Below are 24,861 nucleotides of genomic sequence, written 5' to 3'. Positions count from 1 at the left end.
GCTGTGTTTCTGTCTACGCCTCCACCTAAGGTGAAATTTTATCTGGGTAAAACAAGATTGAGATAACCGTAGCTGTCTGGATATTGTGAAGGGACCTGTGAGGTTTGTTGCTTGGTCAACAGTTGTGCTGAGACATTGGGCTGAGCTCTAAGGCAGGATTTTCTTGGCACTCTCTGTCCAGGTAAAATGATCCGCTTTGGGGAGCTCCCTCACTCCCCTAGACCAGTCTGTTCAGGCCTAGGCAGTGCAGTGCGTTCAAGCTCCAGCATGCATGGGGATTACTTGGAGGTTTTGTGAGAAGCCCTGTTAGTGGGCCCCACCCTCAGAGCTGTTGAATAGCGGTGGGGCAGGGCCAGAGGATTTGCCCTATAGGTTTTCTGGTGACATTGAGGCAGCTTACAGGAAGCTCACACTCTAAGAAGCATTGGGCTGAATGAAGCACGCGGCTCAAACACTACTGTGCGTAGGGGCCCTGTGAGGATCTCGGTTAAACACTGACTCTGACTCAGCCTGGATCTGAGCGTGGTAATTTGCATTTTTTTTTTCTGTCTTCCAGGTGATACCAGTGCTCTTGGGTTCATTAACCAACCCTTTATTAGGGATGATAAGACCTGAGAAATTAAAGCATACAGATTTTGAGTCCTATACAGCTCAGATGTCCCGAAAGTAGTTTGGTTTCAGTACATCTGTACAAGGGAAAAATTTAAAAATTGACTTTGGCTTTTCAATAGAGATTTTTTTTCGGAGTGAAATATCATTTCCTTACATGTATCCCACTATTATTCCGGACATTCTACGGCTCTCCTCAGAAGTTCTGTAGATAAGAATGCCTTTGCTCACTCAGTAAGATTTTTGCCCTTCAGCAAATGCTTCCTTGGTTCAGTCTACTCCTGTGCTTTAAATGAGAAAACCTTCAAGTTCTTTTATTTGAGTAAGCTTTGATGTTTACTTCCAAATTGAGTTATTTCTCATAAATACTCCCAACAAAGAACTTGAGGGTATAATACCATTGTGTCCATTCAAGCCCTTTTTGGTCATGCCACTGGAGTTATGTCCTAAGAATTATATAATAAATAGGGCAATATTAATATTTTTTTAAAAAAATATCAGGGATTTGTGTCCTTTGCCTGCAGCAATTTAGGATGGCATTAAGAAAATTAATTGCCTTTTATGAGAAAATTCTGGTTTCCTTATTCACAACAAGCTAAATATTTTTATATTTTTGTTTTTATATTCATATTTTATTGTTCTCTCTGTTGACTCATACAAAAACTGTTTTGCTATGATGGGCTTCAAGTTTGCTCTCTGTTTAATTTTCATCTTCCCAGACTCCATTGCTTCACTGGTTCAGGTTTTCTTCCATGAAAGAAATAGTCTCATAGGATCAGCAGTAGCTCCTATACCCGCTAGGAGATGAAAATCTCAAACCAGAAAAGCTGACTCTTAATACCGCTTTAATCTTGGCTGTGTTATCTTTTCATACACAGAGAAGAAAGACTGCGCATGCCTGCCTGTATACCCGTCACTGTTCATGTCATGTAGCATCTCACAGCTCCCAAGTGATCAGATTGGGATTTGAACATATATAGGGAAGCCTATCTTCAAAGCTCTGTTTTCTTTTATGTGTAAAGTTGTCCTAACTCACATGGCAGCTTCTTTGTTTTGCTTTCAAGGCAAGGTTTCTCTGTGTAACAATCCTGGAACTCGCTCTGTAGATCAGGCTGGCCTCAAACTCGCTGAGATCCACCTGCCTCTGCCTCCCAAGTGCTGGGGTTAAAGGCACATGTGTGCAACCACTTCCCAGCTCACCTACCAGCTTCTTTGGAATAGTGTTCTTAGAACATGGACATCAGATCCAACAAGAGGAGGCTTTAAATGGGAAAGGGAAGAAAGAAACTCCATGGTCACTCATATCTCTTTAGTTTCTGATCCAGCAGCCTCCAGGAACTCTGTGAGCCGTGTTACATGAATCTAGTCAAGATGAGAGGCCAGTTGGGGCTAGCATCTCAGAGTTTATATGGTAGACTTGCAGAGAACACTGTCCTGGCTTGTGAAGCCATCATCTCTGGGCTTCAGAATTGTCCTTCAGATCATGGCTGAGGTGTTAGAGCTGAGGCTCTACAGTCGTCTCTTCTTCTTTGCTGGCCCTCTCTGTCTTGGTATCATGGAACAAGTGTATTGACTCACGGTAGTTCAGCTTTCTAGACGACTGACATCGCTGATGCTGCAAATCCAGTTTCTCATTCCCCATTCCCATCACTATAAAGGCTGCCGCCTTCGTTCTGGTCCCTCCTGATTTGTTCCTAGTCATCCTTTATTGTAAACCAGGTACATGGGACTCAGGCTGTTGTGCTGGCAGATGGCTTCTGGGGGAATTTTAGTCCGTGTGGATGATGAATTTTAATACAGGACTTGGTGATAGCCCCGTCAAAGAGTTGTTGATGTTGTTTTGCAATGTTCTGCGGAGGCATTGTGTTTTCCGCGAGCCGCCGTACAAATAAGGTCATCTTATTAGTTGAACCATACATCTTCAGTGATAGCTTAAGGGGAAAACAAGCACGATTCATGGATGAGGATATTTGCGATGTGCGGCACCAGGCGCATTGGTGCATAGTTCAGAAAAGAAAATGTTCACAGACTGTGAGCATGTACTACCAACTCACAAGTCAGGAGTGTTGGGAGAGCTCAGCGCTTGAGAGCGAGCGATGGATCCGTCACTCTCTACTTCAGCTTACTGATGCAGTGGGACCTTTCCTCAGCTCGTAAAACAACTGACAAAATTGGGGGCATTTGGAGGATCGATTGAGAGAAAGCACGAAAGCACCTAGTGACTGTGGTAGAATTAGAGGATTAACATGTTATAGAGAGGCTGTGGGTTCCCCGTACCTCACATTTCATTTCAGGGCCAATTTTGAAAATTAAAGGTGAGTCTACTTGTTTCGGGCTTGGTAAGACAACCTGTCCACAGAATGAAGGTCAAAGGCCCGCTTCCCACAACTCCACTTTTGTTGGGTGGTCGGTTGGGGAAGATGAGCGACTGATGTCTAGACCCCCTCCCATTACAGACTGAGTTCTAGCAGGGGCATCATCCTAAGAAAGATGTCTGATTTGAGTCGGAGAGAGATTTGGCAGAGACTGAGTCCATGAGGTACAAAGGCAAGGCTGTCGCTGACACATGCTGCCTAGGTGTGACTGTGTCATTTCATAAGCCGTCCCCATAGTGTCGTCCTCTGTGTACAAGGATGAACAGTTTGAAAATGAATCCTTACTCAGACAGGTGGGCTAGTCTCCAATGGTTCATTGACAGCTACAATGAATTCGTAAGCACATCACGCTTGGCAAGTATCAGCTGGATCGCAGCAGTAGAAGCTTGCATTTTCCTGATTACAAAGGTATTCGCCTACATAGATATATACCATACTTTTTTTTTCTTCTTGAAACATTTTTATCGTGTATATTTAATGTATACAGCATGATTGTTAGGGTCCATAGCGGGTGCTAAAGGTTTTAATAGTGACACAAATGAGCACCTGTCTCCCAGTGACGTCACCTTTGGATTGGTTTCGTTGACCCACGCAGATCAGATCTGATTTTGCATGAGTTCCATACCCAATGCAGGAACTTGTGTATCTGCTGCAAACATCACAATGTCTTTCCTGTTTTGTGCCTGCGAAATGTAGGGGGTATAGATCTTATTCGGATAAGGGCACATTTATTAAAATTTGCACAAGCTTTATAGATTCTGTCTTCAATAGTTGAAATGAACCCATGATGAAGTAATGCAAAATTTTTAGAGTCCTGTAAATGTGTAGCTACAAGGGACATACTTGACATTTCTTAGGTCAATTTGGGATTTTCAAAGATTTCTGTTTTTAGCTGATGACATTTGGTGGCCTTTCTGTCATTGATACGGCCTTTCAGTGAACTTCGGGTGGGCAGGGCTGACAGATCCCTTCATTATTGCTATTTAGACAATCTTCATTAATCTTACTGGGATCTTTAAAACGCCTCCACTGTTAGCTCAGTCTTTGCCAATGGTTAGTGCTACTAGGACTACCCATTGTCCAAGGGCTTCCTCCGTTTCCTTAAAGAACAGAACGAGGCTGTAGTTCAAAATTAAAATCATTAGTGTTCTTTTTTAAGTTAGAACATGAAAGATGCATGAAAAGCATCTATGCCTCAGATTCTTTATTTCTTTGTTTCTAGTAGAGAGAAGAATGTTAAATGTTCAGGATTGCATGGGCTGTGCCTGTCTCTAGAAACCAACATAAGAGAAGGGAGTTTACACTTTAGTAAGAATGGTGTAGGATGATGTAGGATTGAGGAAAGGTGAACTAAAATAGGACCCCAAGAGAAAGACTGTGTGTGTGTGTGTGTGTGTGTGTGTGTGTGTGCCACAATTTGCATGTGAAGCAGAGGACACCTTGCTGTACTCAGTTCTCTCCTTCTACCATGAGGCTCTTTGGGGCTGCACTTGGGTTGTCAGCCTTGGCAGTAGGATCCTTTCTTGCTTTCTCACCAAGAAAAAGACCTAAAAGGCAAGCAAACAACAAATCCCTTTTTGTTTTTAAATCATTGTGGACTCACAGAAAATTGAAAACAACAACAGGTTTCCTGATTCTTCATAGAAAGTTTCTGAATGACTTCTCCAAAGGGAAGTCTGCTTCGGGAGAAGGAGGTTGTGTTCAGTGACATTATGAGCTCGTGAATTCTCTCACTCAGAAGCCCGTGCCAATCCTGAGGTTTTCCTGTGGCAGAACGAGGACCAGTACAGGCTAGAATGCCTGCTGACTTGTGGACATGTGCTTCCTTTCATAAAAATATGTCAAGAGTGTGCATAAACTGAATAGTTGCCAAACACTGGGTTTCTGTTGTGAAGTCTACATGTATGTATCATATAAGTGTTCACCAGAATTTGACGTGTATATTTTATCTTTACTTTATGAATGTAGTAACAGGGGTTTAGAAATATTAAACAGCCTCTCAGCATGCCAAGCCCAGAGTAGGTAGGACCATTTGTATCAAATTATATCAGGAGCCTAAATTTTGCCTCAGCTCTGTAGCCGCAAAACCTCAGCTACATGTTTTAACTTTATTGAACTGTATGTTGTACTTCTGTAAAATAGAACTGATATTTACTTCAAAGAATTGCTGGGTTTGTTTTAAAAGAATAAAACATCACAAAATGCTTATTAGCCCAAAGTAACTGCCTATAATGGTTGGCTCTCCTTCTCCATCCTGATATTCCAGTAATTATTTTTCTTCTTGAAACAGTGTTTTAGATAAGATCGTAGCACATGAGTTCATGCACATCAAACACATAGACACAGGTGCGCACACACACACACACACAGGCACACACACCTGCTGACTCCGTCATCTACACACGTTTGTCTAAATTGCTCCTTCAGAGTATTTTGCAAAATGCTATGCTCGTTAGCTTTAAAATCTGCATAATTATGTGATGTTAGCCAGGCTATCTGCACACTGTTGGGCGAATACTCTTTACTTGCACATAGTTGGATTCTCTCTAGCATGGTTTGGGATTTACGTTCTTTCTCATCGTTGCACTTGGTTGTTTCATCTGTTTCTAATGGACTGGGATTTATTTCAGAGGCCTTCCAGGTACTCTCCTATTTTCACATTTGTTTCCTATTTTTGATTCATCATTAAATCCGGAAAATCTGTTCAGCAACCTGAAGAAGGTGAAGTGTTTGGACACCGCAGATCCCCTCTACGCCCACATCACTTAGCTACAGCACTTGACTCCTGTTCCAAGCCCGTTCACTCTCATTCTCTCTCTAGAGCCCTTGGGTGTTGGTTTTGCTTTTGTTTGGTCTTCGGGGAGAGAGTACTGGAAGGGGTTGGTGAGTTGTGCAGAGACTAGAGACGGAAGGTCTATCAGGCTCCTGTTCCTCAAAGTTAGTCACAGTGTGTGCCTTCCAGTGCTTTCCTTTTCCATTAAAATCTTCATCCAGAAAGTCTTCCACTCATATTGGTTTGTCATATTGGTGTGCCGACTGGTTTTCGTCGACTTAACATGAACCAAATGGCTGGGAAGCAGGAAATCTTAATTGAGAAAATTTCTCAATATGGTTGGCCTATAGGCAAGCCTTTAGGGATTTACTTGATTAATGATTGATGTGGGAGACACTAACTCACTGGGGCAGTGCCACTCCTAGGTAGGTAGGTGGTCCTGGGGTATATAGGAAAGCAGTCTGACCAAGCCTGAGGAGTGAGCCACTAAAGCAGTTTTCTCCCAAGGCCTCTGCAATCAGCTCCTGTCTCCAGGTTCTGGAGTTGACGTCCTTCCCTCAGTGATGAAGTATGACCAGAGAGTTGCAGGCTGATGTCATAGACCCTTTCCTCCCCAAGGTTCTTTTGGTCATAGTGATTTAACACTGCACTAGAAACTATAACTAAAACAGTTGGTATAGCCAGATCTCACAATTGGTATAGCCAGATCTCACAGAGACACAATGATAACATTTTATAAAACAGTATACAACATCACAACCAGGATAGCAAATACCAGTACAATTTAATGAATTTATTGAGATTTCTCCAGTGGTGTGTGTGTGTGTGTGTGTGTGTGTGTGTGTGTGTGTGTGAGAGAGAGAGAGAGAGAGAGAGAGACAGTTATTTCCATACAATTTTATTAACATGTATTGGTTACATATTTACCATCACAGGCTCCCAAGTATTTTTAAAAGGGTAGGGAATGCAAGTATTAGAAAGGACTAACAGTCTTTGGCCCTGCAACTCATCAAAAATAATAAAATATTTTAAGTAATTAGAGCAATGTCATAAATCCTATACATGTCTTTCAATAATCTCCTTTTCTGGATTTTTTTTGAATGCAGAGATCACTTTCATGTTTTATGTATACGTTTTATCAAGGCCCTTCTCATGATTCCTTCCTTCTGGGATGATTAATTCACGCTTAGAATACAAATACATGCTGTTCAAATGGACTGAAAAATATTTCCTTGGCTTCTTAGCCAAGACCAGTGTTTTTCAAAGCTTACATCCTTATTATATTTACTTTCAACTATAGTACGTGAAAGTTTTTATAGATGTTTGATCTTTGGAAGGTGATATTTCAGCCTTTGATGAAAAAGAAGTGTAGGTGAGCACTTCCTGGTGGAGGTAATCATCAAACTTGTGAGCCTATGATCCTTCCCACTGCTATAGTCTCAGCTGTGTTGGCCATTGTCATCCATGCATTTCTCTCCCCTTCCCTTCTCCTCTCTCTCCTTCCCTCCTCTCTATCCCCTCCCCTCCCTATTTTGACTTCCCCTTCCTCCTTCTCTCTCTCCCCTCCTTCCTTCTCTATTTTCCTCCCTCCTTCCCTCCTCCCTTCCCTCCTTTTCTCCTTTCTTCCCTCTCCATATCCTTCTCCCTCCATCCCACCACCACTGTGAAAGTGTTTTGTGCACTTCTTCTCTTTGCTCTATCATTAGAAACATTTTTTCCTCTAATGGACTGTGACAGAAAGTAATAAAATTGTAGTAGCTGTGACATGGGCTTTATTTGGAATTTAATATGTTCTCCGAAAAAAAAATACTGGAGATGATTCACAAATTCTTCAGAGAATAAACGCAAATGAAATTTCTACATCATCCTCTTGCTGGAGATATCGATGAGCAATAAAGTTAACTGTTCTTTTTCTTGTTGAGTATTGGGGATTAACTTTTCCTGCAGTTGTTTGTCTTGAAATTTAAGGATTGCTTTTCTGTACTGGTCGAGTTGTTGAGAAAACAACACAGAAACAAAAACAAACATATGGCTTCAGTGAGCCTACCCACGTGCTTCTTGAGGGAAAGGTTGATGGCAAAGGGGTAATGAGAATTGAGAAAATGGTTTCTGTTACTGGAAAAGCCAGTCTCCTAACCTCCGAGTACTAGATGACCCTGACTTGATGTGATATTCAAGGGAATTAAAAAAATACAGCCCCCTTGGGCTTGACCACACATCTTTTATCCATCAAACAATGACTGATTGTTCACAGTATTCTGTCTGTATAAATAAGAGCATCCAATGACACAGTGGCTTCTTGGAAAAAAAAAATCCATGGGGTTTGATTTATTGTGTACACTCACCATGGACCATTTACATTTTAAACGGCTTCATTTAAATGACTTAAATTCTCTTAACTCATCTTTCATCTTCTAATGTACCACACCTGAGTTCCTAGAATTTGGAATTTACCTTGGTTGACATGGCCAGCTAGTTATTACATTGACCTTCCTGGGAAAGGAATCCCATGCCATGCTTGAGATAAATAAAGACGAAGTGATCACTTATGTTTAGTTGGCATGTTGTTACAAAGATGGTGGGGCCAGAATCCCAAAGGAGTTTAAACACAGTGAGTCTGAGGTTGTGGGAACAGGGACAACAAAGGTTGAGGAGAAATGCAGTGAGGAAGAGCGGGAGCCAGTCACAGGAGGGTAAGGTTGAGCCCTTACATGTTGGGTCTGCCCATTTGGTCTGTTTTTTTCACAGCACGCGTGTCTTTTCACGTCATCTGCTAAGCCTTGTGAGAGTACTTTAGCCAGCAAGTGCAAGCACGGCAGGAGAAACAGGTTCTGAACTTGGCTGTTGTCGGGACCCATTAGGTGATGAGTCTTTCCCAGTGGGAGCTCCAGCTGTTGGTGCCTGGTTACTGAGAAGACCTGGAATTATTAGGAAAAAGGAAAGGCATTGCCAACAAGGTCTGGAAGGACACATTCCTAATGTGTCACATCGAAAGGGACCAAGAATGCAAGGCTCTGAAGAGTAGTCCAGTTTCCCAAAGACTTACAGATTAGGGAAAGGTAGTAATTCCTTCTTCCCCTTTGTCCTGAGACCCTAGGGTAACAAGCACTATGGTGCCCCTTTGGTGTGCATCTCTCCTAGCTCAGGCTTGTAGTTTCCAATGTGGGTGCTTTCTTCATAGCATAGGTTCTAGTCAACATTTTGTCATGCTGCTCTCCATTCTGTGGCTGCTGTGCTTTAATCTTGTGGGGTTTTGCTAAGTAAGCCTCATTTAAGGCTCACTACTGATCTGTTTTTATGCATCTATTGGCTGTTGCCTGTGGTAACCATTGAATTATCTTAGTAATACTCTCATATGATATTAAATTAGCGGCAGACACTCAGCAGCACCACTGAAGTATTAAAGAAACTTATTTCTTGAATAGTTGGCCTAAAACATTTTGAAGATGTAAACACTTTTCCTTTAATGCAGATTTTCTAGAGCTGTCCCTGTCCCGCCAGGGCCCTGTGCTCTACACATTCCTCTCAGACCCTCGTTCAAGTGTGGGAAATGAGGCTCATCCTTCCTGTTCATCTTGGCGTAGGCATTCGCTTAGGAATAAAAACAGTCTGACTCATGTGTTTAAACCCTTCAGCCTTGAGCTTGTCTGGGATGGCATGCCATTTATCATTCTTCATTGCTTCCTAGGAAAAAGAAGCAAGGGTGGAGGATGACCCGCAAAGCAAGAAATTATAAAATTGAAAGGGATTAGGGCTCAGTACTACATCCATTGATGATGGAGACAGAATAGCTGTATCTATCACCAGAGTGGTGAAAAACACACGGCCTCCATGGGAGCTCAGATGCTCAGTGAGCACATGGCTGCACGTGTTTGTAAGAAGACTATACATTATGTATTTATGTCTCTCACATGTTCACTTATGATTCAGTCCAGTACGACTGTTTTCCTTTTCTTTCTTATGGTTTAAGCAATCATATAATTAACCTGTGGCATCTCTTCAGAACTGCCAATTCTCATTAGAGTTTAAATGTTCTTTTGCCGTTTTGTTTTTTGGTTGTTTGGTTTTGAGACAGAGTCTCTCTACAAAGCCTTAGCTGTCTTGGAACTCACTACGCAGACCAGGCTTACAGAGATCTTCCTGCCTCCCAAGTACTGGGATTAAAAGCATGTGCTGCCATACTCAGCCAAGGAATTTAAATGTTTGTAAAGAATTTCTCTTTGTAATGTGACTGCTGGTGGCCTTAAGTGAGGCCTGCTTTAGAGTTTACCCATGTGAATGTTGCCATAAAACCCTATAAGCATCGTGTACAAGTGATACTACTAAGAGCAGTTATTAAAAAGTATAATTTCTCAATTATTTTCTTCTCTTTCTTTTTAAACCTTTAGATTCATAGCCAAACCATGTGCCATAGCCCTCAACATCCAGGCCAATGGACCACAAATTGCCCAGCCAAACGCCATTCTGGAAAAGGTCTTCAATGCTATAACAAAGGTAGGAGTGTCTTCCAGGGACCCGATTTTCTCCACCTTCACTCCTAACGTCCAGTCATTCCATCCCGTCTCTCTTCGTTTCTGATGATTTTTCCTCCTATCAGAGAGCGGCTCCTAAGAGAGAATGTAGGTGTTATGATTGGACCCAAAGTGCAAACAGCAGATAAAGGACTTTCATGACCTCCTGGTTGGCTCTAGGTGATTTTACAAGCTCTCTGTGCAAAGGTCTTGATTAGATAGAGGTTAGTCCAATCCAGCGCCTTTTTCAGCCTCGGGTGACATGAAGCATACAGATACGAACAGGGAGGGAGTGACCAGTCAAAGCTTACAGTGGGGCGCATACATGTGTGAGACGTGGAGCCTCTTGGCTGAGAGCCAGTACCACCCTAACATTCTAGGGTTGTGATAGACAAACGTGAGCGACAGTGAAAGGCCGTGTTTGAGGACTTGCTGTGTGAAGGAATAAACGAACTGGGTCAGCAGAGGTAGAAGAGAGGCTCGCAGTGCCGAGTAAGTGAAGAGAGAAAACATTCAGCATCAAGGGAGTTAGGTAAGTCTAAACTAAAAATGAGACCAAGAGAACAGAGGAAGGAGGCAAGTGATTGGTACGTATTTAACTGTGAAGAAGATGAAGAGAAACATCGGGGACATTCAATCTGAACCTCAGCTAAAGGAAACAAGCAAACACGGAGCCCACACATTTTCCTCTCAGACCCTAAGATCCCTATGTATCTCTCCTCACCCTTGGCTGGAAAAGAAAGCACAAACAGGAGGGGTGTGACGTTCTGTGCGCTTCTGTGTCATACGGTTCCTTTGACCTCTTGCCGGTTTCCGGAGAGCCAGACAGGTGTATGAGGTGTGATTTGGCAATGTTGAGTCGATGCTGTTTCTCTCTGGTTTGTGGTGGTAGCCATTAGCACCCTTAGTTTCATGGCTTGCAGCTGTTAATTCAAATATCCAAACACTTGTTTATCTCGCTGTCTTCACTCCTGCCAAAAGTCTACAGGAGTTTTCTCTGTCCTCTTAAAAATGATACTTTTGCTAGAAAATTTTGAGGAACGATTGGTTATTTTGTTTAACATCTCTGTAAGGAGAGGGAAAAGAATGAATGGAATTTTAGGAAAAGCTCTTTTTGTAGTTTAGAGTTCAACCTCGTGGGACACATACCCTGTGGTATTGGAGGAAGTAAATATTTAGAAAAGAACCTCACTTTTCCATGTAGTTTACCTTACTAAAGTGAAATATCTCTCCTATTAGTTTCGTTATTTTTTCTTACAACAGTGAAGCTCAAATCCAGGCCATTATAATTGCTAAGCAAGAGCCACATTCCCAGGCCTGTCAGGCTGTGTTTAGGTTGTTCTGTAATGTCTGTAGGCTGGGGGATATGGATGGAACAAACAGAGCCTCAAGAATGCCTGGGCACACTGTCTCACTGAATACATACATAGCATGCTGGCTGTCATTGTCTCCTTTCCTCTAGCTACAGCTGAACACACTGTGCCTTGGCCCTGGAGACAAAGTTCAGATAGGCCTTTCTCCTATCTCCAGGTCCATTGCCCCAGTTCGTGATGGGTAGGTGACCTCCAAGGGCATCCCAGCCCCTGCTACAAGATTGCAAGTAGGCAAGAGGCTCCCCTTAGCTGAGTCACCCAGGAAGCACAGAGGTGGCTGCCCTGCCCCATAGCAAGAAACTTCAGAGAGAAGCCAACCCTATCTTACATCTCCTTGCTGTACTTGGTTGTTCCAAGCCCCTTCTGGGGGAACCAAAGGCAGTAGCTAAAACTAGATAGGGAACGGAGGAGAGAGAGTTGGTGGATCCTGGGGAGCAGGAGATGAGAAGAGGCAATGAGTGCCTATTTGGGTGTAAGCGTCTGTATGAGGCCAGGCTCTTAAGTGTCTGTAGCATGCTCCTTTGGCCATTAGATTTTACTTGCAAGAACACATTATACTACATCAAGAAGTGATGTAGAATTATAAGATATAAGCCATAGAACATTAAATTCCCTTCTGAATGCAGGGTCCTGCTATATGGGACCGCATTAGTCATCTTCTCCGACTCTTCTCTCTGACGTCACCAGATGGATACAAGTCATTGCATTCTTCATCAGTTTCTTCTCTTGGGGTAACATCTGTCTGCCTTTTATCTGTCTCTCCCTTCCCTGCCCCACAGGGAAATCTAACATATTTTAAACCTACCGTGAACCTTCCACCTGCCCTACAGGGAGACCTATTGCATTCTAAACACAATAGAGAACCTACCACCATGAGGAAATAATTAAAACTCCTGGTATTTGCCTGAGTCAGACCCTGAAAATCTGTAAGTTGAAGCAGTATCTTTTTCTTACTAATGTTGGGCCTCCAACAAGTGCCTTAACTTTTGGAGGCCTTAGACATCTTCAGATAATGTACTCACAGGATTTCATGGGGATTAAATAAAACACCACACACACATTGTTTAGTAAATGGCACGCCATCTGTTTCAGCCAGTGTCTCCACGTTTTAGCTGCCTCACTCCTATGAGGAGGGAAAGCTCTGCTGCTGCCTTGTGTTTTGAGAACTTTGGATTCTATGGTTTGGGGGTGGAGCCAAAGGACCCACCGTTACTGAAAGCTGAGCCCATTTCAATATACCAAATGATTATTTTTTGCCGGTGATTTTTTAAAATAAAGATTTATTTATTATGTATACAATGTTCTGCCTGCATGTGTTCCTGCAGGCCAGAAGTTGGCACCAGATTTTATTACAGGTGGTTGTGAGCCACCATGTGGTTACTGGGAATTGAACTCAGGACCTCTGGAAGAAGAATCAGTGCTCTTAACCGCTGAGCCATCTCTCCAGCCCCCAATCGGTGAATGTTTTTGAGTGCTTGTCTTTTGACTGTTTTCATCTTGTTATTTGATTTTTATTTTGTATTGCTTTAATTTTTAATTGTTTTTGTTTTTAATTTGGGGGCATTTTCTTACCATAGCAGTGAAAGCAGCTCCTAATCAAATCAGTTCTCAAACTATAAGCATAAAAATATACAGCGATTATGAAGCAGTGTTTCATAGTGTTGGATTACTTTTTCCTGGGGAGACTCGAGAACACTTTAAAGACCTCAGATGGGCACTAATATCCGACAGAAGTACTGTTTCACCCATGTCTCTTGGTGAGACCTGTGATTTTATTGGACTTCCGACAGTGAGCACCGGAGAGGCGTTCCTCACCATACGTGTGATACATCAATAGTCGCATCACTACAGAGTTCCATCACATCATGGTAGCTGCATGGAAACTAAACAGTGGAGTCCCGATTTCAGTTAACCCTTTACTTCCTCTATGCTCTGGTACCTCTCGAGAGCCTTTGCAGTAGGAAAGGGTATGATGACTATAGTCTCAAGCGAGGATTTCCTGAGCCTCCTTCCCTCTGTTTAGTTACACGTCGGAAAGCAGAAGCTGCTGAAGTAGCTCAGAGGCTAGGAGTGCTTGCTGTTCTTCCAGAGGACCAGAGTTCAGTTGCCAGGACTCATGTTAGTGGCTCATAAACACTTGGAACACCAGTTCTGGGGCATTCCAATATCCTTTGTTCTCTGTGGGGGTCTGAAGGCCCTTGCTCATGTACATGAAAGCATACATGTTTGCGTTCTCTCTCTCTCTTACACACAGACCACACACACACACACATAAATAATAAAATAATTCCTGTATAAAATAGTAAACAGGTTCTCTGTAATTTGTCCTCATTTTTTTCTTTCCTAAGAAGATTCTCATTAATTTTAGCTAGCCAGAAGATTATACAAGATTACTGGGAAAGTTTGTGCATTTTGAATATATTTAAACTGTAAAACTAAGAGAGGAAGAACTGTGAGGGATGGTGTCGGGACAGAATGTTGAACAGTGTATGTTCTTACAGTATAAAAAGGGTGCCACTGACTCTAATTGAGCAGGAGAAGATGGTGGGAAACTTACTGACGGCAGACCCCCTTAGTAGCTGGGAGGCAGCTGATCAGCAACGCAGGCAAATCCAATAGCAGTCGAGGCATAGTTGGCAGTGCAGAAGCAAACTCCAAGAAAGATAATATTGTTGAACAGCGTTGGGCGGGGAGGACAAAGGGAGGGAAGGAAATAATGGCGATTTCACATGTTGCTCATGTGTATTTGAGATAGCAAGGAGATATGAGGGAAAGTCATTAAAATTAGAAAGGAGGAAGCAAAATTTTCTCCTTATATATTCTCTCATTCAAAAAGCAATTATAAGTCTTTTTATAGTATAGGTACAATATTAAAGATGTTATGTTTATGGAGCTTGTATTGCTGGTAACAGACTATTATTGTATACCTTTAAAATTAAGACAATTAAGACTCTACAGAGATGAAAAGAAATGTGGGGCAAAATTACCAGAATTAAATGGCTTTTTCTATGTAAATTATGAAATAGTTAAAAGATTATAAGAAAGGATGTCATTATTTATAATAAAACCTAAAAAGAATAACACCACAGGAGTCTACAGTACAACCTTGTACAGGAAGTACTTGCAGAAAACATCTAAATACTCGTGGAGGCCATCAACAAAGATGTTAATAACGTTTACATTAACTTAAATGTTATATTAATTTTAGATATAATAAAATAAATATATACCAATTTTAGGTAGAAGAACCTAATACTTGTTATGTAGGTAAAAATTTAGCATATATTACTGAGATGTGGCTAATAGACCCGTGGAAAAGCAGGGCAATGTTTCCGCGGGGAAAGGTGCAATGAGCTGCCAGGATGCAGGGTAGCCATGGACACGGGGTAGCCATGGAGAGGGCCAGCCTTCTGCTTCCCACAGAATACCAGTAGATGTTCAAAGTGCACCTTGAAACTATTGGAAGAGATTTCTAATCATAATTTCTAGTAATAATTACAGAACAGATTTGGTGAATTCATAAGTATTTTTAGTAAATAGCTGCAGAGTTGTTCTTTTTTAAAAAAAAAAATAACTTGTACTTTTAAGACATAGAATACTGGCTAAAAATAAACCTTTACAATAAAAGAAATCTTTAATTGCTCTAATAAATGAAGAAATCCTACAAATAAATTTAGAAAATACTAATGTTCAAGGGGGTAAAGCTAGACAGTTTATTCTTCACCTGGAAGCAAAGCCTGAATGGTTCTAAACATATGAACAGGATATTTCTCTCATGACAGAGGGAAAATCAAAAGTACACTGAGAATCTGCTTTTCGTCTCAGACTGGAAAAGAGGAAGATGTGTGGAGGCTTGGGACATGACTACTATTTCTTTTGAGAGTCTAAATTAATTACATTTTCCATATTAAAAAAATTGCAAAAGCACAGACTCCTCTGCCCTACAATTTTTGGCTTCAGGAAGAATCCTGTCATTCGCTACAACCCGCCAAGCTTATCGTTACTGCGCTTCTAGATGCTGGGTGCTACCAAAGTGCCAGTTAGCAGAGTAGACTAGAAAGTTCGAGTTTATCCTTACACTTCGGTGTTCTCTCAACTGATTTGGAAGCCACCCAAGACACATTATAAAGGAAAAACCCCAAGTCCAGAACAAAGTCCACGGTCTGCAGTAATTTGTGTGATTGGGTGGGGTATGAGAATATGTATTCAGTTTTGTTTATGCAAAATAACCCTGGCCACAAAAAAAAAATATATTGATTGACTGTGGTTCCCTGTCAAAGGAAGAAAGGGGGTTGAGATAACAGGGACAGTGTTGGAATTAGATGGTTTTTAATTTATGATTTGTGAACCTTAGATTTTTTTTCTCCCACTCAGAAATAAAAAAAATGATTTTTTCTTGTCTCCATGTCCTACTTCCTTCCTTCCTTCCTTCCTTCCTTCCTTCCTTCCTTCCTTCCTTCCTTCCTTCCTTCCTTCCTTCCTTCCTTCCTTCTTCCTTCCTGAGTTGTTCTTGCCTGTTTATGGTCCCTTCTGGAGACAGTGTTGTTTTCTTCAGTGGTATAGCTTTTGGGGGACTAGTTAGGAACAAGGAATTCAGAGACAAAGTAAGGAAGAGAGTAGAGTAGAGGGTAGTGGGGTGAATATAGTCATGATACGTTTTATATATGTATTATAATATAATATGACTGTCAAATATTTGTTTTTATAGGCTAGTAGAGTAACCAATATCTATTATAGGCAGTAACTCCCCCTTCCTCTCTCATATTTTCAATTAAGAAAGACATAAAAGGAGATTGCACATTCTCTTATTACCACTGAAAGGAACTCAGGCACATGTCCAACTGAAAGTTGGCAAGTTGCATTTATAGGCACAAAATCAGAACACTTTGTAACTCGATACCATTTGCTCTGCTTTTGGGTTATGTGTTTGTCTTAGTTGATTTAGGCCACCATGATAGAATGCCATAGACCGGGGACTTAAGCAACAGACATTTAACTCTCATATTTGTAGGTTTGTGAAGTGTGGAAGTGTGAGATCTGGGTGCCCATAGTCTCCATTGGGGGGGGGGGGGAGGAGAGGGAAAGAGTGAAGGAAGGGGGAGGTGGAGAGAGCCAGTGGTGGCTACAGCCACAGCAATCAAATCTCACTCTGAGAGCTTTACCCTTGCGACCTGCTCTTTCTCCAAAGGTTTCACCTCCTAACTCAAATGAGAATTTTTAACAGATGAGTTGTCAGGGCCACAGACCCCTTGAATTGCCGAGATGCTTTTAAGTCCAATGCATAGATTCTGTTACAGCCTGGCCAGTGTGTCTTCTCCCTCCTTCCTTTTGGTTATTTCCTCTGATCATGAGAACTACAGTGAATAATATATCATGGAAGGGAGTTCTCTTGGCTTGTTTCATTCGCAGTAGGTCCCCTTCTCGTGACTGTCGGCAAGAGACTCTTCAATGTGTTGAAAAGAGGAGGGAAAGAGAAAGAAGACAGGTGACAAGGGCTCGGTTTAGCATACATTTTCCCAGTCCTCATCAAAGTCCCCTGTGGGTTGATAAACCACCCTTGTTTGCACTGCTAAAGAGACCAAGGCTCAGAATGGCTGATGGGCTGAGGACCTGGGTCTATGCCATGTCCTTTCAGCACGCAAGCCCCTTAGGTAATACGTGGTGTTGGTAAGACGCGATGTGTGGTATGGTGAGAAGGGACAGCAAGGGAAGAAAAGGTGAGGGATGTGAGGACTGGGGGAAGAAGGTGAGAAAGGGCATGTGTACGTGGTGCTATAAATGACATCTTGGCTGTGCGATTTCCTGTGCTTTTTGTTCTTCTTGCATTATCTGTTTATAAAGTAAAAATTACTTTCTCTTTTTCCTCTGAGAAGGTGAAGTATGTGTTGATGTCTCTGTAAATTCTTCCCTGATGTCTCTGTAAATTCTTCCCTTGAAGTCTGATGGGACTGACTCAGCCAGCTGGCTGGTTCTTCCTCTCTTAGTTGCTGGTTGCTTCATAAGAAGTAATTGCTGACAAGAAAATATGCAAGCATTGGGGCAAGAGTCTTATTTTTCTGTCTGGTTTCATAATGTGTAATGTAGGTGTTATCTTTGTTCATGCTTCAAATGGGTGGACTAGATTCTCAGTCATAAATATTGAAATGCCTGCAGTAGAAATTAGAGGGAAAATTCAACCATATGTAACTTAAAACTTGTAAATGGTTTAAGTAAAAAAATGGATAAAATGGTTTTCCTGGTGCCTTGTTTCATAGCATCCTGATGAGAAGCGATTGGAAGGGCTCTCCAAGCAGCTGGACTGGGATGTGCGGAGCATTCAACGCTGGTTTCGACAAAGACGCAACCAGGAAAAACCAAGCACCCTGACCAGGTTCTGCGAGAGCATGTAAGTTCATTTCTTCCTAAGTTTTAAAAGAAAAACCTGCCTCAGTCCTCATGCCAACCCAGACGTGAAAAACAACAGATGTTGACAGACCCCAGCAGCCTTCATAAGGCATTACACCTAGTAGGAAAAAATGGATCAGGAAAATCTAAGGGAACAGTAATTTGCAAGGGTTTGGAATTTCCAGTGTAGATACAATAAATAAACTTTTCTTCTTAATGCAGTTGCTTCAAGGAAATAGATTGGAAGGCCTGCCATGGTGTTTCCAACCAGTCATCTTGGAAATATAGCATTTGCATTATTCCCACATTTTGAATTGAGTGGACAAAATTTTATCAAGATATATTTTCCACTAATAAAAACTAAGATTTTTGGATATATTAATCAAGGGTAAAATAACCAAGTCCAACATTCCTAGTGATTTAAGAAATAGCTATATTCTATTAATGTATGCATCTCAATGAGGCATTGCTTGCCAGCAGGGGAGATGTGAGAGTGTTCTCTGTTTGTATCGTGTGAATTTCATGGCAGGGAAACCATGCGTAATAAAGCTGTTGAAGATAACGAAAGACAAGGGCTGGGCAGACGGCTCAGCGGGTAATCTGAGCTCAGGTCCTCAGCATTCAGGGGAAATCTGGGTACAGCGGCATGCTTCTGCAATCCTAGCACTGGGGAGGCAGATCCTGGAGCCGTTAGTCCACCAGCCTGGCGGAATGGACGGATGAGCTCCCTGTTGAATGAAAGACCTTGTTTCAAAAAAAAAAGGTGAAAAGTGATTGAGGGGGTCACCTGCCAGACATCTATCTCTGGCCTCCACATGCATGCACAAGTACATAAACCATACACATACTTCAACACATGAGTGTGAGCACACACACACACACACACACACATAATAGAAGATGCACCATGATATCGCCAGATGGTGATATTGGATTCACTTAAGAAAATCAAAGGAAGATCTAAACATCGAACATATCCAGCTAAGACAAGACTCTAACCTGAGAGTACAGCCCTGTGTGGACTTCCTCGTATGGAACGTGGCCATTGCTGTGTATCCAGCCCTTTCTCTGGGGAGCTTTGGCCTGATGCCTAATGATTTCAACAGTGGTGCCATTGGAACGGCACTTAGTCACAGCCCTTTCTATTTTGAATTAGAGTTGCATTTGCTTTTTTCAGGTTTGTCTTTCAATTAAACCAAAAAAAGTATTTTGACATTGCATGATTAAGACTGAGAGAATGAATGGGATGTGGAATCGTACCCTAAGTTCCTGCAGCTGGGTAGATATGAAGAGAATAAATGGGATCATCAGGAGGGTAGGATATTTATAAAATCTCAGGAGAAAAAAAAACCCACAGCTAAGTAGATACAATCTGTGAACTGCTTCCCATACATGAACGTAGTAGCTGTTCTTCACAGGATTGTGCATCTAGGCTGTGATTGGCAGCTGGATTTGCTCCTTGACTTTGCTCCCCATCTCCAAAGAGCCTGGACTCCAACATTGTCCATGGGTCTGAGCAGGAATCAGGTTGGATGCAGCGTGTATTCTACATCACCTGCTCACTAACTTCTTTGGCCGCACATTGTAGCCTCTTCTATCGCTGATATTATCATAGTTTTGTTTTTAAACACATATGTGTATAGGGAACAGTAGCCTGGGGATCTTCTGAAGGTGCAGTCTGAGTCCCTTGCATGTGGATAGGCAGCTGAGGTTCTGTGTCTTTAACAGGTCGGCCGCTGCTGGTGGTGCCGTCTCCTGCACCACTTTCTGAGTAACGGTCACTCCTGAATTCACATATGTGTCCTTCCTTGGTCTTGTTCACTTAGTCTTGACCCAGGTACCCCAGTGAACATTCATGTTACCTTTAGTTAAAAATACTTCTAGTTGAGTCCTGGAGGTGTGGCAATGTACAGGCTGGTCTCCTGTTAATCAGATGGTCCTTGTTTTGCAAACATGATAACTCCCAAAACATCATTCAAAATTGTCCTCTCCCCAAGGTCTGTTGCTTTAAAACTTTGATGAGTTTTTCAACAACTGGAGATTCAGTATTAGACTTCTGATGCTGATTACCAGATTCTGGCCTTAGCCTGTTGGGGGGTCTGTCCAAATGACCCCTTTCTTTGATAGGGCTGAACTTTCTCTGCCCATGCCTTATTCACTTACCTAATGTAATATTCCTACCCGAAAATACCTGCTCCTTCTGGTTGCCCTTCTTTCTCCTACCATTTCCTCAAATCCTAGGCACAGATCAAAGTATGGCCTGACTCAAGGCTTTGAACTGGGCACAACTTCTTTCAGATTCTCAGAGCACCTACTACAATTATTGATGTTTAAAATTAGAGTCTCCTCCTGCTTTGTATGATGACTTAACTGTTCTTAATCTCGTATCATAACTGACAGTTAAAGAAAACAAGGACCACACACATTCTTCTTAGCCTTTCTCATAACACAGACTACCAAATATTAACTGATGGTGGTTTAAAATGGCATTGTTCTGGAAGGAGTCATTGATCTCGCTTGCCACGTGCTCCCACAGCTGAAGAATGCGTGCTACATACTAGCCTAGTATGAATATTTTTAGGCAAATTTTCCAGCTTTGGAAACTGAATGGAAATTTCAAAGACAGAAATTCTAAGAGCTGGGTACATGGTACAAGCCTATGAATCCAATTAGTCAGGAAGCTGGTGGAGAGGGTTCTTGAAGTCTGCAGAATATAGCGAAACCTTTGCTTTAGTGAAACAATCAAAATGCTGGTTAGTCGGGATTGAGAAATCATCTATGATAAGGAACCAACATCACCGAGGAGAAATCTGATATATTTCCCCAGGATCAGCAAACAAAAGCTGTGATCCAATGGGGGAGTCATGGTATTAGAACGCGGTAATGTGTAAGAGTCCCCCACGTAAGACTGGTTTTGAAGGAGTAAAGGAGTCAGAGTAGCTGAGACTTTGTGCCATGCAGGGTTAGAATCCCTGTAGAGAGACCTGGTGAAGGCACAGCCTCGGTTGCAGTATATATATGTATAATATATATATATATTATATATGGATAACAATAATAATGGAATATATATATATATATATATATATATATATATATATATGATCTGTAATTTTCTGTTACATAAGCTTTTCTTGAAGAAACTATGGACTCCCTTCAGGGAATAATTGTGTTTTGTTTCCTGTCAGTATGAAGTAGCACCGATGTGCTGGCTGAAGAATGCTGTGCACACTGATGGTGGATGGTGAGGCCAGGGTCTACAGACTAAGTAGAGTTGTCCAGTGAGTCATGTTCAGAAACGGGGATGTGGTCCCCCCCTCCACACACATGAAGTGGGCACTCACAGCTGTGCCAGCTTTGATGACCGTTTCCTCACAAAGCATCTGAATCTTTATTGGCAACTGAAATAGAGGTTTTTGTTGTTTTGTTGTTGTTGTTTTGTTTGTTTTTGTAAGAGAATGAAGAGTTTATAAAAGAAGATGTCATGTGAGACATTTTTGGAGAAACCGGTTCAGGATGGAAGTGGATGCTGGTTGGGATGAATGGGAACTTTGCCACCATTCTCTGGAAATCTCAGGAAAGTCATGTTTCCTCTTCCAGGCAGTGTAACATAGGTCACATCTGCAGGGAATCAGGAGGAAGCAGGGGCAAGGTATTAGTGTAAACTGTGTCCTTGTCACCGGTGCCCGCCTGTCTTCAGCATTCCTTAATGCCATGGGGCATATTTACTAGTGCATGCCAGAGAGTCAGTATCCTATAGGGCTTTCATTTAAGCAGCCTGTAAATGATTGGAACGATGAGGTTTCCATGTGATAACCTTAAAATGTAAGGTTAAAAAAGAGCCATGCATCCAAGATTAGTGATAATTTCCTCAGCATGAACATTTCTCCACATGGCAGTGAGGAACATATCTTAGGTTCTAGGAGACAATGCCTGAGACTGCCTTTAGGAATTCCATCTCAGAATTAATATTTATTAAAACCACCCCCAAATGCAGCAGTTTTTGGGGTGGTACTCTATAGCGCCAGAGTCTTGAAGTTGTGGCCTTGTTTCTTCAAAGAAGTCCCATGGTTTTCTTATGATTCCATTGGATTTGGGAGAACTTGCCAATGATAATGAAGGCTTAATCAGTTACCTTCATGCTATCAATTTGGTCACTGTGAGTGAAATAACTATTTTATTTGGGTAAATGAACAGTGCTGTCTTGTGCTCTTCAAGAGGAAATGGAACTAATAATTGGGGTGGAGGAACAGGAATTGGATTGCCTAGGAAACAAGGAGCCAAGACTCTTAGATTCACTAATTTTAGATCATCCACCTGCATCGTGTGGTAAATACCTTTACCAATTTTCATAAATAGATAAGATAGTATCCTTATCTATTTCTCTACCTTATTCTAGGAAGGAGCAAAATTTTGTCAGAGAAAGAAACTCAAAATTGCTTTTACATCATATCATGAAATGAACATCTTTTATAAAATTTACCAACAAAACTGGCAATTTCTTTTTGACATAGGTTCTTGTAAAGTCCAGGCTGGGCTTTAATAATGAATGCAATTATCTTTATTTATTGTGGATGGCGGTGGTACCACTGTGTGCAATGTGTGGCTATCTGTAGAACCCAGAGAATGTTTACCTTATGAGGACAGGCTCTCTTCATTGTCCTGGAGCTCACTGAGTGGGTGTGACTGGGTCTGCCTGTCTCTGCTTCCCTGATGTTGTGTTTCTATTTGTATGCCACCATGCCTGGCTCTTTTATGTGGGTCCTAGGGATCCAAACTCAGCTTCTCAAGCATTTTTGCAAACTGAGCTCTCTCGCCAGCCTACCAATGCAGTCGCTGCTGCTGTTGCTACAGCTGCTTTTTTTCCCTTTTGCTTGTTCTAGACAGGGAATAAGAAATTTTTATAGTCTAGAATGATGATATCTTTTTTCTTTTAGAATTAGAATATAGAATCATCAATGTTTAGATCCAGAGTCTGAACAAAATCTGATGACACAGTTGGAATCTTTGTTCTTGAAAAACACGGAACTCAGCCATAGATTGCTTTGGTGGTGGTGGGAATGCGTACCCACAGATAAGAAAAAGCCCCTGGGATGTTCAGTACCATCACCCAAAACGAACAAATGCCTCCTGTTCAGCAATGCTGTCTGCTACTGTTGGACACCATTATTTAAATGCTTTATAGCCTGTGGGTTGTATTGGGGCCTTTTGGTTTGAGAGACAGAAGTCAGCAAGCTATCATGTAAATAGCTGGGAAGTAAACCAGGATGGACTTCGTCATAATTATGACTCTGCCATTGTGGTTCCAAAGTAGCTGGAGACAGACAATACGAATGGTAATAGCCGGCTTCCAAGAAACCTTACTTTATTGAGACTGAAATTTGAATATATCATTTTCATATTATGAAGTATTAGGTTTTTAAACCCTTTCAGCCATTAAAAATGTAAAATTCTTCTAAGCCCTTGGACCGTACTGAAACAGCCAGCTGGATTCAGCCCAGTGACTCCTTGTTTGCTACGCTCTGCCTTGGAGTCATAGAGCTATACTATTGTTTCTTTTGGCATTCTAAGACAGACAATATGGTCCCCCAGTGTCTGGCATAGTCACTTCCCAGAGTTCCCATACCACGGGAACATCAGGACACATCTGGAATTGGATGTCAGTTACCAGTATTTCTGGAACGTGGTATGTTGAAAGTCCATAGCTGCGTTTATCCCAACCTGGCACTCACTGAAGCAGTCAGCGTCCTCACGGTGCTGTCACTGTCGTGGTGGGAGACCTGAAGCTGGTGAAGTGGCCCATAGACCGTATTCTGTTCTATGAGACTTTGATTTCAAGCCTTGCTCCTTTCTATTCTAGACCCGCAGTCTGTAGCAAAGTCGACTCAGCCTTTCCATTTGGATTCAGCCCCTCACATTCCCCATGCCATATGGCTAGGCATCTCACCCATGTGTACTGGCTGATTGCAAAAAAGCAGACATGGGCTAAAAATACCAGGCAAGGCATACCTTGGTCAGCTGGCAGCATATTTAGTACATTTGTGCTCTGCTTTTGTTTGGTCCATTGGTTTCACTTTAGATTCTAAATTTATAATGGTCTTTTAATGCTAATTTTCAAATAATTGTATCCACCATGGAGCTGGATGAAGACAAAGAAGAGGAATAATCAAATTTATTAAGGCTAATATTCATAATGAATGTCCCCTGCCAGTTTTTAAACCTATAAACCATTTCTCCTTCTGTTTTGGCTATTTTAGACTATATTTATTTCTGATTTAGAATAGTCCCGAAGTTGGTATAACCAATTTTGGTTATGAAGCATTATAGAAGTATGTATAGTGTTCATTAAAAATTAAGAGAAATTATTCAAAAATCTATTGTCCAGAAATAAGTATTTATCATTTAATACTTTCCTAGTATCATAGTTCATACATGTGCCCACACAAATATACATAGACACGCAGTGCTGTGGATGTATGTTTAGTAGATTGATCCTACAGATAAACGGCAGATCTGGGAAGGAGAAGGAGAACAGTGAGCTGTCCATAGGCCTATTCATTGGTCTTCAGTTCTGCCTGGGCGTCTCCATACTATACTTGTGTTTCAAGAATTGTGCTTGGATTAGTATTTTATAGAGCCTATCTTGTCATGCTGCCCAATGAAGACTGTTGAAGCATCATGTCCTTGCAAGTATGACAGCTCTGAATGTAAAGGTACCCTCCCTGACTGTCGGAAGTCAGGCTATACCTACAGCTTTGAAGGGAAGGTATCATAGATACCTACAGCTGTAAGGAGAAAGGTATCCTGACTGTCAAGAAGTCTGGCTATACCTGAAG

General features: G+C 41.7%; 1 protein-coding gene across 2 annotated transcripts in view; it reads left to right on the top strand.

Moving 5' to 3' along the window:
- Cers6 (ceramide synthase 6) overlaps positions 1 to 24,861 on the top strand; it is a 228,347-nt gene that overhangs the window by 50,274 nt on the left and 153,212 nt on the right. For both annotated transcript variants that reach the window (XM_057755085.1, XM_057755084.1), the window contains exons 2-3: positions 10,146 to 10,251; positions 17,896 to 18,026. In XM_057755085.1, the coding sequence (XP_057611068.1) occupies positions 10,146 to 10,251; positions 17,896 to 18,026 (237 nt within the window). The remainder of the gene's footprint in view (positions 1 to 10,145; positions 10,252 to 17,895; positions 18,027 to 24,861) is intronic.

This window comes from Chionomys nivalis, chromosome 22 (assembly GCF_950005125.1).
Source record: "Chionomys nivalis chromosome 22, mChiNiv1.1, whole genome shotgun sequence".
Lineage (NCBI taxonomy): Eukaryota > Metazoa > Chordata > Mammalia > Rodentia > Cricetidae > Chionomys > Chionomys nivalis.
Note: the sequence above shows the minus strand (reverse complement) of the source record. Positions and strands in the feature narration are given on the sequence as shown.